This window comes from Protopterus annectens, chromosome 13.part0 (assembly GCF_019279795.1).
Source record: "Protopterus annectens isolate FY-2018-M chromosome 13.part0, PAN1.0, whole genome shotgun sequence".
Taxonomy (NCBI): Eukaryota; Metazoa; Chordata; order Ceratodontiformes; family Protopteridae; genus Protopterus; species Protopterus annectens.
Window position 1 is genome coordinate 361,862,921 of NC_056747.1, and position 17,877 is coordinate 361,880,797.

Below are 17,877 nucleotides of genomic sequence, written 5' to 3' on the forward strand. Positions count from 1 at the left end.
AAGACTGAAAGATGAAATTTCATATCAAACATAAGAATATTCTAAAGAAAAGACCAGAGCATAAAGTAAAATAAATAACAATTTGTTTATGCAAGGGAGTCTGTTTCAACCTCTGTGATCCTGATGTGAACACACCTCATGAATTAAATATAATAACTAATTAATTAAGCAGAAATATAATAATTCTGAAATCACATGGCTTTAGAAAGCCTTGGAATTTTTTTTATTTGGTGTTTTTTTGGGGTTTTTGTGTAATGGATCCTTTCTCTTATAATAATAAATGCCTAGCTTTTCATATTTCTGGTCTTTTATCCTGAAAATATAACTGCAGTATAGTGTTATAAAAGGTCAATAAATAAAATGTGTAGGTGAGCTCTTTATGTTTATAAATTCAACTGAAAAGCACAGTCAGTGTTTATTGTTAACTTTGTGTTCAGTGAATTGCAGTCAATCTGAAATGACTTAATTGATCTTCTGACATGAGATCCTAATGTTCTTTTTCTACTTTTGGTTTAGTTTCTACTTAAGCCAGTTTGACAGTCATTAAAATGTTGCATCAGTTTAGGATTTTTGTCATAACTGAGTTTGAACCATGAGGTTTCACACAACCAGTTAACTTCTATTCAGGCTTTGTGGTGATCAACAGTCTTTTTATCTGTTTAATTTATGGATATTTGATTATAGTTATAATACTGTATTTATTTGTTTTGGGATTTTTTGTGGAATTGACTTTTTCATCTCACCGTTGAATTATTCAAGATTTTTTTCTGAATAACATCGAATATCAGGAGTATCAGAAGAGCTTTAGTCTGCTTTTGTGGTCCAAAGAAGACACTATTTTTCTGAGATGGAGAACTTGTTCAATTCATTTAGCTGATGCCAGCCTGTTGCAATGCCCTGTAAAATATGTCTCCTTTTATTCTGTCACACATTGTATGCTCTTTTGCATACCTGCACACAGACACATACACACATATATCCTTGCACACAATTAAAATGCTGTATTCAAGGTACTGTGCAGTCTATAACACCCTTTGTGTCTTTAGGGGATTGTCTCAGGCATTAAATTCATAATACCATATGCTGTAAATTAGCAGAAAGTGACCTAACACAGTAGGGATAATGGTAGCTCATTTATCTGTTAGTGTTTGCTAGCACCCTAGCATATGTCATAACAATGATTCCTGTAAGAAAATAGGAATGTGAAAGTCAATGGCAGATGCCATTATAAAACAACTTGTGTAAAACCATTTATTTACTTTTATGAGGAGTTATCATTTTGAACACTTAATCTTGAATCTTAATATGACATACATTTGTCTTGGACGAAGGCTGGTACAGAATCACAAATGGAGATTAAGTATATCTTAGTCTTGTCTTCTCCAAAACATTGAATATTTCCTTTTGATGCACCCAGCTTAAGAGTGGATACACTTTTTATAACAGAATTTATATGTTACTGTGGTTTATTTGTATGTTAATAAGACTGATACTGTGTTGGTGAGACTTAGATGCCAATTCTTTTGACATCTTAATAGAGCATCAGACTTTCCATCAATGGATCACTCCTTTTGGATAATGATTCTAATTTTGTACCTACTGCAAGTAAAGTATGGCCACCGAGTACAGTTTGTTTAGTCAGAGATGTCTAAAATTTCCTGTTACCATACTAATGTGGCCAGAGTTCATGACTGCTATCACTGTGCATGCTGGGAAAGCATCATTCATTTTAATAACACACTACCCTAAAATATCACAAATTATTTATTTTTTCCTTCTCCATCAGCAACCATTGTGCACTTCACTGCTCAAATGACTCATTCATTATCCCCATGGGCCAGCCATGGCCTGTGTGTTCACCCCCCCCATCTTATCAAGTTAATTCACCTCTGTTTCTTACCAAGTGCAATATAGCTCATGCAGTGACCTGTCTACTTCTCTACCTCCTTCTTTCAGGGTAAAAGTAATACTGCTGGACAGACAGCAGTCTAAAGTGAAGTTAACTCTTACCACAGATATGAACAACTCACAGTAGTACTAGAGCAGGACAGAGTGTATACAGCTTGTTAGCTAAATGTTGGTTATTATAGCAATAACCGATAACATGGCTGTGGTGTATTGAAGATTTACCCATGGTTGGTGTGGTTTAATCATGAGGGTGAAGCCCGAGTGACTAAACAAAGCCAGCTGTGGGTAACTCTTCAATATACCACACCATGAAGTTGGTTATTGCTATTTTACAGTGACATTATTTAAGAAAAAAATTACTTTTCTTAAATAATGTCTTTATATGATGGCTTGTGGTGTTCTTCAACTTTCTTTGGATAGCCTGCTTTTTTTTGATGTACTGCGCATGCGTATGGGAGTTATGTTCCCACACTTATGCAGTACATCAGTGCTTTGGAAAGGAAGCAACGGAGAAAGGAAGATCTCCATTGCTCCTTTTATTTATTTATTTTTTTTTAATAAGGTTGAAAGTCTGACACTTTAGAGGTATGAGAGAGACAGGATGGAGAAAATACAAGGGAAATCAGGTATGTTTCTTTAGTTTTAATAACGTACCTGAGTTTCCTATTATTTTTTCTGTTCTGTCTCTCTCATACCTCCAGACTGCCGGAATTTCTAATTTTATTATTATTTTTTTTAATAGTGAAGAAAACGTAAAATGTTATAGCATATAGTAATGGAAAAAAGTCCAGGTGACTGGTCTTTTTTCCATTGCTATATGCTCGATCTACAAAGGGCATGCTGATTGGGCTGACCAATCAGCATGCTCATTTTTGAATGTTAATGGCCAGTTATTGTATAATATAAGCTATTTGAAAGGACATTGATGTTAAATGAAGGACATTTAACATGCAGCCAGTCATAGTCTTAATGGATTGCCCCTCCCCCCCGACTATCAGTATATGTTGGACTCATAAATGTGCAAGGAACATGTGTTAAAGATTAGTGTAAAAAATGGTCCAGGAATTAAAAAGGCTCCAGAGTAAGTTATATCCCATTTCTAAAATGGACCACATGTAGCAGAATCTGTGGTCACTATCTTGTTTTACAAACATTTCTGGTTTTCCAAGACGTTTGCTAGCTGAGTCCAGTCATTGTATTCCCTGGAATGTTGTACCAAAGCCTTTTCCATATTTGCTCCTAAAGTTTGTAATGCACTCCCAGTTACTCTCAAAACATTAGCTTGGAGTAATCTCTTCAAATTCTATCTCTATGCTCCGTTATTGAAGTCCTTTTTTATACGGCTACTTCCTAGCTTTCCATTAAGACATAGTTTTGGTTGTCACTACCCACCTTATTTAAGCAATTGTCCCTTTAGCATGCATCTTGAATCATTCCCTAGCCTGGAAGTGACCACAGTTTAATTAGGTGATCTTTGGTGCTTCCTCTATCACAACTGTATATGTTTATTATTTCAACTCAATGTATTGTTATATGCATCAGGTAGTTACTGAAAAGGAGCCATTTGGTCCAGTCTACTTACCATAAAATGAACAAACGAAAGAATTAATAAATAAACAATCATCAGCAGGTTGTTTCTATTAAAAAGAAAAAAAGACCAGGCGCTATTTATTTAATGTTTCCTCAACAGCATCACATTCAAAATGGCAAAACATATTCTGCTTATCTGTTAATGTGTTGTTTTGTTGTTGTAGAGCTTTCTCATAAGACCATTTTGCATTCTACCTAATTCCTAACTCCTGCTTTAGCTGCAGTAAGCTATTTTGAATAATTGTTTCAAATCGGGCATGTGTGAAGTTTTAAGAAATGTTTTGTGAGCTTGATGTGTTAATAGTTCTGAGTTCTCAATACTTGTTACTACTTTTGTACTTGTGCATTTTATTTTTCTTCACTCAAATGGTAGTTTTATATGGTTTGTTCAAAGACCATATTCAATTTCCATTATTTAGTGAACATGTTCATTTTCAAGAGACAGCAAAAATATTTGACACATTTTGTGATTTCCTAAATGTTGAATCATAGAAACTGCTCCCTGAATTACACAGTAACTAAAAGTAAACCCGAAAAATAATTTAAAAATAGTGCTGATGTATCAGCTAAATTTCTTTTGTTTCTGTCTCTCATTAAGTTATGCAAAAACCCTTGAATTCAGATCAGAAGTTTGCAAAATCTAAACATACCCCTCAAATATCTTTGATTTTGGATTAGAATTTTTCTCTTTTCCTCTTGAAATCTGTGATTATACAATACATAAATATTGCTATGAAACACTAATGCCATTCTATATACTTACAGACCTTTAATAATTTCTAATGAATATTGATATATTAACAGCCTATTCGATCAGTTTTATGAGTAAATAGTGCTGATAGTTTTAAAATGATGTAAAGTGTTCCTAATTCTGTATATTTTTCTCTGATTATTTTTGATATTGTCCCTTATTCTTGATGTGAGAAGTTAAAAGATAAAAATTCTAGGACTGACATATATGAGTAACATACTGAATGCTAGAGGATAAGATTTCTGAGCTCTCCAACCAGTTGCATGGCTTCCTCCACTTTTGATTTGATTTGCCGCACATTGTAGATCATGCACACATCAGCATTTTGCCTTTCCTGTTTCTGGTACTCAGTGTAAACACAATCCTCAGTAGCATAATCTAATTTCACATGACACTTTAAATTTGCATTCCCATCTGTGAGGCTGAAAGTTGGGTTGCACAGTACATATCTAGTCTCCTGGTTAGAGTTTAGAAAATCTACTGTTCAAGCCCCACATTCTGCTTGCTGCATTATTTTATTTCCATTTATTTCTCCTTGATGGAATGTCAGTACTCCCAGTTCTGTTGAACATGCTGTTGCAGATGCTTTAGCAGGGTCGTGAAACTGATAAGGGACAAGTATCATTCCGCACATGGACTCTTCAACCACCTGTCTTCAGGGAAATGATTAAGAAGCATCAGGTGTAGAACATCAAGATTCAAGAATAGTTTCTTTCCACAAGTGATTGGACTGTTGAATAGCCAACCTTAGCAGTGTCAACACTCCCTCAGTTCGTGAGAACACCACATGTGCAGTATGATTGTCTTCACTGTCATAGAATTAAATTATTCTATTTATCTAAGTTATAAAATCTGAACTAAATTATTACTTGCATAAGTACAGGAACTGTGAATTATGCTATGCTGCTATCCTATTTAAAAATGGTGGTGGGTAAGTTATCTATGTGTGTATTTATATCCATACTGTCCATACCTTTTTCCATTATATGCTTCCTTCTCCCTCTTGTGAAAACTGTTTTTCAATGCCCACAAGCCTGAAGCAACAAAATTTCATACAGTGATGCATTGCATTTGTTGATCTGAATGACAATAAAGTTTACTTTGACTTTGAACTTCATTCCAGTATAAATGCTTCTTGTCCTCCTATACATACTACTCTAATTTCACATCTATGATGCCACCAAAAAGGGAGCAAGTGCGGTCTGGCTACTCTTATCTTAGAAATGCCACAGAAAAGTTCTGAGTGTAAAAGCTAACCAGATTTCTGGTTTAAGACTGCCCTGGGTATAATGTACGGCACAGGTATACTGTTGGAATAATCTGTTCCATTTCTGTGACTGGATAACAATGGAGGAGGACAGGGGACTGCCAGCTGATATAATTTTTTTGGACTTGAGTCACACCTTTGACACCATCAGGAATTCATCTGTACAGTGACAGTATTATAAGATAGTTGTTGTGATTGCTGGAGTAGTTAGATGCTGTAGGAATGGGTGAAAAGTTGATCAAACAGAGAATAATTAGATGACAGGACACAAAGTGTAGGGATAAAGTGAGAGCTGTATGAAGAAAAAGAAGTAACAAGTGTCGTACTGTCAGGTGATTTATTGACCATGACTTGTTCAAAATCATGTTTTATACTTTAACAAAAAAAGAAACAAACATCTTTGTAGAGAATACTAAAATGGTGGGAGGAGAGTAAAAGTCGAAGTAAATGCACTGTCCTCCTCCATTTAGTACTTCCTTTATTACATTCATCTCAGCCGGTTCCAGGAGTGTCCAACCTTTTTGGTTCAGGGACCACATATGCTTGGCAAAGTCTGGGTGAGGAGTGGGGGGACAAGCCACATTATCATGATCCACACGCGTACAAATCAGCACATGGTCAATGCAGAGGGAAAATAGAAAGATAAGTACCAGTTGAACAACTGAAGATCACAGTAGGAAGATAAACTAAACAATATTTCCTAATGATGATACAGTTACTGTTTCAATGCAGACAGAAAAAAATTAATAATATTATGAGCAAACACCATCAATAACTATTTTACAATTGCAGGGAAAAATACCACATGTTCTACTTTCAAAAAAAGACTGACCCCTCCATCAAATCAGCTGAGTATGCACAGCATTTATAACACACACAAATGCACACACAGTGCAAAGAAATGTGTATTGAAACTCAGAATAACTTACAGAAGTGAAAATGACTGCAGATAAAATACAAAAAATGTAGGAAAAGCTAAAATTAAATCTCTCTCAACTAATATGTAGAATACATAAGTATATGAGCAGTACACTTGTCAGTAATATGAAGTACACCCAGAATCAGGGCTGGACTTTACAGAAATGATGTCCTAGGTAAAAAGCTACCCACTTCTCCCTCGATTTCACATTCCTTAGTGCCATCCCTGCATCCTGGCCCCATTGTGCCATTTAGCTTACTTTTTTCTTCCCTTTTTTATATATTTTCTCTTATTCTTCAGCTTTTACCTCAGTCATTTCAACACCGCCTAACTGGCCAAGGCTGCAGTATAATACATTTGGAGAAAATAACTTAAACATGCAGTGGGTCTTGGGGCCTCTAGGCCCTCAGAAGCCGAGGTTTTCTAGATACTCTGAAATGCATTTTAGAGCTTTTTTTCCAACCTTTTGAACCAGTGATGGTCTGAACAAAAACGACTAAAAGAACAAATTCAGTCTTATTTATTGACACAAAAGGAAATATTGTCAGCCTAACTATATGGAATTTTGTAAATAATTATATGTCATTTGTGAATATTAATATGATTTATATAGAAGTGTGACGAGGGAGATATTGCCAGCACAGCTGTCTGGAATTTTGAAAATGGTTATAAATTTGTGAATATCAACATGATTCATTTGCTTGTGTTACAAATGTATTAGAGCTGTATGTCATATTATATAGATGTGTGCTGAGGAGATATTTTTATACACTATTGTAACTGTTCAGATGTATGTATTTTAACAAGGGAGACTGAAACTTCAGAAGAATGGTTGACGAGTTACTTTACGGCTGGGCAATAAACAGAAGAGAAGTTATCTTTCAGTTTCAGTGCAGTAGCAGACATAATGTCTAGAACTAGAAGTTTTTTGTATTGTCTTCAAATATGGAGGAATGTAAATTATTTTACGACATCTACCATTTGCCTTAGATCTAAGAAAAGTCCTTATTTATGTATTTTCAGAGAGAGATGCTAAATGTTACCAGCTGCAGTGTGGGTTTTCACCTGGGATAGTCAGATGACAAGAAGTGATGTCATGCTGCAAGTATCCCAGCAGTGATATTTTGCATATTAATTTAAGAACTCTCTGAGAGAGAGAGAGAGAGAGAGAGAGACTGTGCATTCTGTATTTGTCTTTGACCTGACAACAACATCAGCTAGAAGATCCATTCACCACACTTGCCTTGCTGTAATATTAGGTTTCTAGGGTATAATTATTCTTTTTGATATAGTTAGGAATATAGTAAATATTATTTTAGATGTTGTTCTTTTATTTATTTGAGACTGTCCTGCAATGTTGTTTTAAATATTCCCTGTGATTTTGAACTCTGAAGTAACTGTGTTTATTTACTGAGTACTTTCTTGTTCTTTTATTATTTATGATTAAATATATTTAAACCTTTCCATTGTGGCTGGTCTGTCTAGAGATATTTAAGCTCTTAGAGTACTTGCATATCAATTTGGTGAAACTGTGCAGGCCACTCCTAATAGCCTTGCTCTTGGCCAAACTACCATTTGGATTAATAGTAACATTACACAATAAGATTGGACACCCTTTGCTAAGGGCCTTAAAGTAGCTGATAAGTAGTGGCTCGTGGCAGTGAAAACTACCTTATAGTCTGGGCAGAAGGGGGCATAGCTAGTAAACCTGTGCCAGTCTTTCCCAGTTGTGTGTGTGTGTGTGTGTGTGTGTGTGTGTGTGTGTGTGTGTGTGTGTGTGTGTAAATCAAACCTCACAGTGTGTGTGTGTGTGTGTGTGTGTGTGTGTGTGTGTGTGTGTGTGTGTGTGTGTGTGTGTGTGTGTGTGTGTGTGTGTGTGTGTGTGTGTGTATGTGTGCACCTGTGTGTGCACGTGTGTGCATAACTCAAACCTCAAAGTGTGTGTGTGTGTGTGTGTGTGTGTGTGTGTGTGTGTGTGTGTGTGTGTGTGTGTGTGTGTGTGTGTGAGCTACTTGGGCAGGGTCACAAAGCACTGGTTGGACAGACAGGTTGATGGAGGTCTTGGCTTGACCACTCACTCAGCTGTGATCTCAACCCTATACCTGTGCCAGTGGAGAGTCTTGATGGGGATCTGGAGGAAAGAGGGAGAAACCAGGCCCAGACTGACTGTGGTCTCTCTATGCTCTTAAGGGAAATTGCACTTTACTGTATGTGTACTTGTCATCCTCTCAATGTGTAGGCTCCTTGATTACTGGTCCAGTGCTGGGGAATCACACTCTTCAACTCTACTTTATTCTGCATCCTTTCAATGCACTCTAACTGGCCAAGGATGCACAGTAATAACTGTGTAGAAAATAAGTGTATTAAACTAGGTGGTCTGGGATCAGCTAGGCCCCACCTTTTGATCCAGCGATGGTCCGAGCAAAACTAATGACTAAGGGAAAAAAATTCTATCTTAACCTTCAGCTTTGCTTTTTCATGCAGCATTTCAACACAGCCTAAGTTGTCAAGACTGCATAGTAATAACTGCAGAGAAAATAAAATTAATCTGGAGGTCTGGGGCTGCTATGCCTTCCAGAAGCCATGGGTATTTTAGATGCTCTGGGGTGCATTGTAAAGCTTTTTAATTCAGAGATAGCCTTAGCAAAATTCATGAGTAAGAAAATCAATTCATTCTTATTTTTTTCTTTTAAGGAAGAAAACATTGTGCTCATGGCTTATTGTTGAATAATGATGATGCTTCACAAACAACTGCGACTATAACACTTTTCTTACATACTTAGAAAGTTGCTAAAATAGCAGGCTTTGCAATAGCATACATTTTCTGAAGGATATGAAATGAAAATTAAATAGTCTAACATATGTAGTAACTTCAACCCTCAATAGTGGGAGGATGGCATAATGGTTAAGGTGTTTACCTTACAGATACAAGGTGCAGGGTTTGATTCTCACATGGGGTAATTGGCTAGGCTTGAAATGCCTCCAATGGCAGTTAGCCTAGTTCTGAACTTATTAACCTATATCACTTCTGTGTCACTGTTAGACAGAGGCACAGTATACTAACCTCGAAAAAGGGCATAGCAAATTAATTTAAAATGGGTGGCGAAAGCCAAACACACTCTGGCTAGGCTTATATATGCCCTAGGGCAGATAGCCTAGTATGAACCTATGAACCTACAAGTAACATACCAAAAAATGAGACAAAATCAGAAATGTTTAGCACAATCAGGGACAGATGAGAGGTACTCCTCTCCCAGCTGTCATCCTCTAAGTAAAAGGGAAAAAATAGGAGGGACAAGTTCTCAAAATCACTGAAAGTGAAAATACTGCTCTTACATTCTCCAGAAAATAAATGCAAAAACAGGCTTTGCCTTTAAATACATTTTCTGAAAGTAAAATATCTGCCATTATTTAGTGACTGAAGTCCTCAACAGTTTTCTAGGAAATCACGAAATCCACTGTGAACATACAAAAAATATATATGAGACAAAAGAAGGAACATTTGAGAGATACAAGTCAAACACTCACATGTGCGCACACACACACATGCACACTTAAAACAATAGGGGAGACACATTCTCAAAATTAGGATAGATTAAAAATATTGCTCTTAGAGTGACAGAAAATTGTAAGGGCATGTTTTGCATTTCAGGGTGTTTTTCCAGGGGATATGAAGTCTGAAACTAGAACATCTGTCATCATTTAATGACTAAAATCCCCAACGGTTTTCAAGGAAACCACATATTCCACAGTGAGCTGAGACGCAGCTGAGACTTATTTCACACACACGCACACACATATATACAAACATGCATATGTATATACACACACACACACACACACACATGCACCTATGTGCATAGGCGTGCATGCATACATAACATATTTAGCAAAACTGAACTACTCTGTAAACTCCAAATAATGCAAACAACAGAATGAGAAGATGTTCAAAATATACCTTGTGCAATAACTTCCTGAACATGCATCTGCGCGTCCTGACATTTGACTACCCAGAGAAGCCCAGAGTTCCGATTTAAAGGGACAAGACAAAGTTACCATGCAGTGGACTACATTTGATCAATTATTTTAGTGTTTTGCATGAACCAATCTGTCTTTCAGCTGGGCATGCCATGGTCCAGATGCAGTGCTTTAGGAGGCCAGATTATGGCATACAGGCTACATTTTGTACACCCCAGGTATATACACTGATGTTATGCTCATAGACCTTCAACCTTACAGTAATTATTGCAATTTATGTACTGGTACACTCCAGCAGACTTCCATCATTACATTTATCACTGCTGCTTATATGTTATTCTTCTCTAAACTTCCAACCTTGCAATCGTCACTGCAGTTTGTACAGTGTTAACCTCCTCTTAAGGTGATCTCATAGCTTAATCTATTGTCATTCATTCATGTTTAGCTTTTTTTCATTTTTTTTTTTTTTTACCAGTGCTCGTGTTGCAGCCTCATCTCATATTTCAAGTCACAGCCTGGTCAAGACACTTTCTTTTACATTCATAATTGTGTTCTCCTTCTATTCTAAAGTTTCTTCCAAACAACCTGTTCTAAGGACTGCCTTAAAGTCATTTGCTGTTCTTATTCAATGTTGCCTTTCCTCTTATCACATTTATTTTGTTTTTTGATTGGATGCTGACTTTTTAATTGGATAAGTCAGCTGGTCTGAGCCACTTTTCAACTATGGTACAGGCCAGCAGCAAAGATATTCATAAAGGACAAAAATAAATATAATAAACCGAACATTGACATGCAGCCCAAGTGATTACAAAGTGCAAAAGGTTATTTCAGCAGGTTTTTCAGTAATAATTTGTGACAGAGATAAAACTACATTTCAGATATCTTACATCATAAACTAATGTTAGTATTACGAATGAACTATAAATGGTTGCCCCCATCCAAATCAAACTTGGAAACAGAAAGAGAACAGGGATTCAAAAAATTTGGGAAATATAAAGGTTTACAATAGCTGTGAAGCAATGGGATGCATAAAGGCAAAACTAGAAAATTATTAGCTTGTAAGACAGAAAAGTGGATAGCAGTAAGGTAAGTATTGCAAAAGAACAGATTAAGAATAGCTGTAAGTTAGCAGGAAAACCCGTAGTAACAAATACATTTAATGTAAGAAAATGTTAATACTAAGATACATTTAACCTGGATTTAAAACATTTGCTATGTATCTTGCTTCTATCTTTCTCTTTCACATTTACTTCTCCCCTTTTTCATTATTTTAATACTTTTCACCTGTTCTTTTTGGTTCAGTGTTTTGAAACTACATATTTTATTATGACAATTTCTTGAGATTTTTATGGTTTGTAAAATTCCAATTAGCTGAACCATTTCATGGAAACCTTCCAATTTTTCCCAAGGTTGTATGTCCTTGGAGGAGGAGATGTTGAAGATGAACCCTCCCTGTATGTAGTAGAATTCCCTGAAAATGAACAAAGCTTGGTTTATATAATTTAGAGCTGATAAGTTATTTTTAAAATAAAAAAAATGATGAAATTGTTCATCAGTCTATTGGTAACAGAAGTACTGTACCATGTAGTTTGCTTTCTGTATTGAATTTTCACTTATGACATAGGCAATCACATTTATTTATACAAATGAAAACAAAGCATGTTGATATACTTTCAGATGCAAACATACATTACGTATAATCTTCTGTACATGTACAGTCATTGTCAAATGAATATTATGTAGCTTTCAATTCCTGCCTTTTCTTAAAACCTCATTTCTCACCCATTTTTCTGCATGTATTGTTCCCACAATTCTCAATTTTTCTATGTAATTTGCCCCTACCCTTTTCTAAAGATCCCATTTCCAATTATTTTTTCTATGTTACTATATTTGCTGCTTCTAGTATGGTTGTTTAGACTTTGATTTCCATTTTCTAGTAACTGCTTTTTAGCAGCCACCAGAACTAAGCTCAGCAAGGCCTTACTATGTCTAGGCAATTCCAATTCTGTAAAACAGCTCAACAAAATCATTTCTTTATTTACACCAATTTGTTCACCAATTATTTCTGCCAGAGTAGTCTGCAGGGAATTTTTAAAGTCTGCCGACTCATTACATTCCCAAAAAATATGTTTGCAATTACCTTATACCTCCAACATTTGCAATCTACCTGAGGAAAAATTCTTTGGAGTCTGCTTAGGGTATAAAAGTATCTATTTCTTTGTCTTTGTCTATATTCTGGTTCCCTTGGTAGGGAAGGCAATCTAGCCTGCACTTCAAATGTATTCTTGGCCTTTTGCCATTCTATTACCTTTACCTCTCTAATTATTTGCTCCCAGTACCTTGGTTCCTTAGCCTTTTTTCCAGTCTACCCATGCCTATTCTTTGTACCCCTAATTGCAGTCATCCCTATTGGTAGCATCTCGTTTCTCATTCCCTGTGCTTGCTTAGTTCTTAGAATACTTTCTGTTACTTTATGAATACAATATTCTGTATAGTCAGGTTTTTATTCTCCTTAAGGATCTTTATCCAACATACACGTCTCTCCTTATTTCTTAAGATTACCCCCGTTTCATCATCACCCCTTTCCACTTTGAATTGTAGCTTTCTGCTTCATTATGTATGAGAGCCTTAGCTGTGTAGCTCTGAAATACCCTTTCAAATCGGGTAATTCCAAACCACCATGTTATATCGGAAGGATTAACTTATCCCACCTGCCCACTTCCCCTCTCATATAAAATCCTTTAACTCTCTTTGTTGATATCTACAACTTCTCTATTTGATAAAAATATGCCTGACCTGTGTATAAAACTAAAGGGACTAAAACCATTTTCATTGCTTGTATCTTGCTGTCCATATCCATAAAAAAGAGCTTCCAGTTTTTGTATTAACCTTTGTTTAGTCTCTTTCCACATATCCTTAGCTACTATAACAGAACTCTTTTCAACTCATACTCCTAAGTACTTCATTTTATCATGACCCCATAAATATGGGTATTGCCGAAGCAATTAGTGTGTGGGTAGTTAGTTTATAGCTATTGCCTTAGTTTTATCTTTATTAATTTTGTACCCGAAAAGACTTGATACTGTCTCAGATTATTCTACAACACTGAAATGTCCTTTTCTGGGTTTATGAGGTGCAAAATAATATCATCAGCAAATAAAGCCAACTTTTCTTGATTACCGTACCAATTATATGCTTGAATTTCTGAGTCCCTTATTAAGTCTCATCCAATGTTAAGTCAACAGTTGATCTTGACAAATACCTTTTTTTATATTGACCCTTTCCGGATCTACAATATGTATTTCTCAGTTTTTCAACATTGTAAAAATATCATTGAATGGGCATTATTCTGTAAGGCACCATATTTTGAAGTGATGTGCCATGGATGTATATTCCTGATTACAAAGAAGCTATAGAAACGGATTATCTTCAAAGATTCTCTAAAAGAGAGTGCTCTGCTCTTAGCATTATTCATGTATCCTCTAGATTGTTATGACTAAGCAGTACTGATATTGTTGCTGTTTATGCCTTTTGATCTGTTAAGGCTAGTCTTGAACAAATTATGTGAATTCTGTCTGCTATAAATGAAAATCACATCTTGGTTTGTGGAATAATGATTTATTCCTCTTATTGTTCTTTCTGCGGTAGCGTTGTCGCCTCACAGTTAGACGTTGCCTGTTCGATTCTCAGATAGAGGGTCTTCTGTGTGATGACATGCGTGAATGGGTGTTCCTTCATTGAAGGTTGTGCGTTAGGCCCGGCAAGCCAGCACGTAAAACTCTACTGCCAATCATTAGCGGATTGGAGTTCCACTGTGGCGACCCCTAACCGGGAAAAGCCGAAAGACACAAAACAAATTCTTCTTTTCAGTAGTGACATTTAATAAAATATGTTTCTTTTCCCCATTATAATCAGATCTGTGAATTTATAACTCCTACTCCTCCCGGATGTGAGGCAATCCTAAAGTAATGCCATAATGAACGGAATTCCACCATAAACTATAAATATCAGAAATCAGATCTGTACATCCCTTTGAGCCTTTATAACAGAATATGTCATTTTGAATTCCTTTTTTTAATCTTACTTTTTTTCTGGCTGTTTGTTTGCTATTCTTTAAAATCTCTTCTCTCTAAATCAAAATGAGCAAAATATTAAGTACATGTATTGACTAAATGAATTAATTTCAAATAAAAAGTTGTTTTTTCATATGCTTGACCACCAAATATTTATCTCTTCCAAATATTCTGTTCTAAATGTGCAAATTTTCATTGCTATCCTTGCATTGCATTTAGTATTTTTTTAATCAGAATCAAAGTTCAATACAGATGAGATTAAGTATAATTGACTACGATGTCATCTTGAATAGTAGAGTTATAGTCTGAAAATCTGAGTCAAAATTCTAGAGCTTACTGTATGTCTGCTATTGACTGTAATCAACTCTGATATGTTCCCTGATCTTAGTAGGATTTCTTCTTTCATTTATGTACATTCCATATGATATCACTACAACTTAAATGAATAAGCCCATTTGTATGAAAGTACTGCAATGATTCTTCTGAAAGTATTATAATTCTTACAACTTAATGCATCAACAATGCATAGAGAAATACATTTTTTACAGTCAACAGGAACTACAAAAGCCTTGATAATGAATGGAAACATTTGTAAACTGCAGAACATATAGCTTAGTTGCAATCATGGTTAAGGCACAGATTGTTATATCATGCTTCATGCAACTGCACTATCTTCTATACAAGTCTAACATGGCTTCATTAACCTTGAATTGTTTTAAGCAATTTCCTACAGCTAGGACCTTCAAGATCAGTGCTGCTCTATTTTTTCCCTTTACTTAAGATGGTTGTGAGGTACCCTGGTATCATACAGTAGTAATTTCTGTGAAGGATTAAATATGGCCAAAACCACTGTTTTCAGCTTTTGCAGGTTTTAAGAAAGGTCTTTTGGCAATATGCATTTCTTGTTAAAGCAAGATAGCAGCACCTTAATGATTTGTGCTCATTTCTCATTATACTTGTGCTGCTGTTATCTGTGTGTGTGAGTGTGTGTGTGCATGCACTAGCATGTGTGCATTTGTGTGTGTGTAATATTTACTGTGCTAAATGACCAAAGCATTGAATGGCATTATATCAAATACAAAATGTCGCAAACATGAATTTGATGAGATTATGGTACAGTGGGATCTGGGAATTTGCCCTTTCCCCACTGTAGTAGGATCTTAGATTTGGTATGTGTAATTAACAGAGGATGTTGGATGCAAGTGCATAAAACACGTGCAGAGTTTTTTAGCTTTTAGAGCTTCCTCATTTTGTGTTTGATATAATGTCATTCAGCATTAGAAATGTATTCCATGTGTGCATTTGCATGTGTGTGACCTTGTAGTTTCTTGTGGTTTTGTTATTACTGCCTTTCCTGCTCTGCAGTTCTGCTGTGAACAGGAATGCTTGATCTTTTGCTGGGTATGAACTCTAGGTTCCTTAAACACTTGCATGTCATCTCATTTATCTGCTGAAATGTCCACAATTATATGATGAAAAGTTAAGTTTTATAAACATAGTAAAGCTATCAGAATGGCAACAAACATGAAAATTAATATTTGATTGTGTTTTGTCTTTATAGCTTGCAAACGCAAAGAGCAGGAACAACAAAAGGACAGAAGCCTGCAACCAAAGAAACAACGTCTGGTTTTCACCGACTTGCAACGTCGTACACTGATAGCCATCTTTAAGGAGAACAAACGCCCCTCTAAAGAGATGCAAATGACCATCTCTCAGCAGTTGGGGCTTGAGCTCAATACAGTCAGCAATTTCTTTATGAATGCCCGCCGGCGATGCATGAATCGGTGGCAAGATGAGACCAGCAGTAGTCCTGGGGTACCCTCATCATCTACAAGCACTTTTCAAAGGCATAGCAATCAGTGGGAGAAGAAAAAGATCAAGGGTGAGAGGATAGAGTTTTTTATTTTGTTTTGTTTTTTTAACCAGGGGATGGGGTTTCAAGAAAAAAAACATTCGCATGCATGTTCTCAATTTGTTACTGCCTTCTTCAAAAAACACCTGTCAGACTACACGTGTTTTCTGGCTTTTGTTTCTGAAGAAGTTCCTACTACCAAAGTCATGTATAAGTAAAGTAAGTCTAAAAGAAATGACTTAAATTCTGCAGAAGAAAAATAGAATAAAAAATATACCCATTATTTATTAACAATGGAACAGAAATCCGTGAACTATTTTCTATTAATGTCTGCAGACACACCAAAAGCTCTTCTTTGCAATATTGCCTGCCTCAGAAAAATATGTATTTTACTGGGATTCACTTGCTGGCAAAGTAAAAACCTTTTGGTCTGGGTCAACAGTTTGAAATACTTTTATTTTTAATGTAAATCAGAAGCTTTTAAAGGACAGTGGAAGTCAAAGTATTTTTCTTGGATTGTAAGAAAAATCAAAGTCTGAGGAGGCAAGCAAGCATCCATGAACTCTGTAAGAGCTTGAATACAAGTAAGGCAGCAGCGAGACATTCTGCCAGATACAAGCAAGTTAGTTGCTTACATGGGCCAGAATTCTTGGGTACTCTGCCAGCGTTTTCAAAGACAAAAATAATAAAAGATGGTGGCGTGCAAGTTCAAGGAAAGTAGGACACTACACCACATATTTTTCTTTTTTTTCTTTTTTGGGTTATGGAAAATGAATTCTGGAATGGGCATGTGGGTCATTCAAGAACACTGTTACTGAATGTAAAGGACAAAACAGCTGTGTTTACCCCATAGAAGTAGGGCAGAAAATGCCTCTGCAACTTCCACTGTACAGCTCAAAAGTGACATTAATTAAGTAATTAATTTATTTATTTATTAGTGAATTGAACAAGGCTTTTTCCCCCTTTATTTATTTGTTTGTTTCTGAATTTCAAAGTAATATTTGCAAGAAGTTTTGTGACTGTGTTCATCTTGCTCCTGCGATTCAGGGCTACCAAGGAGCTGGTCAAGGTGGGAGTCGGTTACATTCAGTTCTTGTCAGGTGGGTCAGGAAGCACATTCAAAGCATGCAGCGAATTAGATATGGAACTTCCCCCCTTCTCCCCCCCCATTACACATCTTTCGCACTGCTATCATTTTCTGCAGCCAGCCACCTTCGCGGGTGAGTGAGGTCTTGACTGGAAACACATACATCTATTTTGTAATGTATGTTCATCTACATAAGGGGGGTAAACATATTTGGATTAAAGCTTGCCCTCCTTATTCGGCTTTACCAAAGATGTTTAAGATCCGCACTGCACATTAAATGGCAATGTATTGCAGTTTGCATTCTCACCACAAGCAAAGGCTACTTTGGAAGTCAGAAGATATGATTATGTGTGCCAATAACAGCTGCCTTAACGATAATCAATGAAGATGGTACTGCTTAATCAATACTGTGTTCTCCAAAAGGTGACTTGTGCCATATAAAACACAAAATA

General features: G+C 36.1%; 1 protein-coding gene across 1 annotated transcript in view; it reads left to right on the forward strand.

The window, feature by feature from the left end:
* LOC122787322 (hepatocyte nuclear factor 6-like) overlaps positions 1 to 16,926 on the forward strand; it is a 347,677-nt gene extending 330,751 nt beyond the window's left edge. The window contains exon 2 of the mRNA XM_044053967.1: positions 16,048 to 16,926. Within this exon, the coding sequence (XP_043909902.1) occupies positions 16,048 to 16,556 (509 nt within the window). The 3' untranslated portion in view covers positions 16,557 to 16,926. The remainder of the gene's footprint in view (positions 1 to 16,047) is intronic.
* Positions 16,927 to 17,877: the final 951 nt, after the last annotated feature.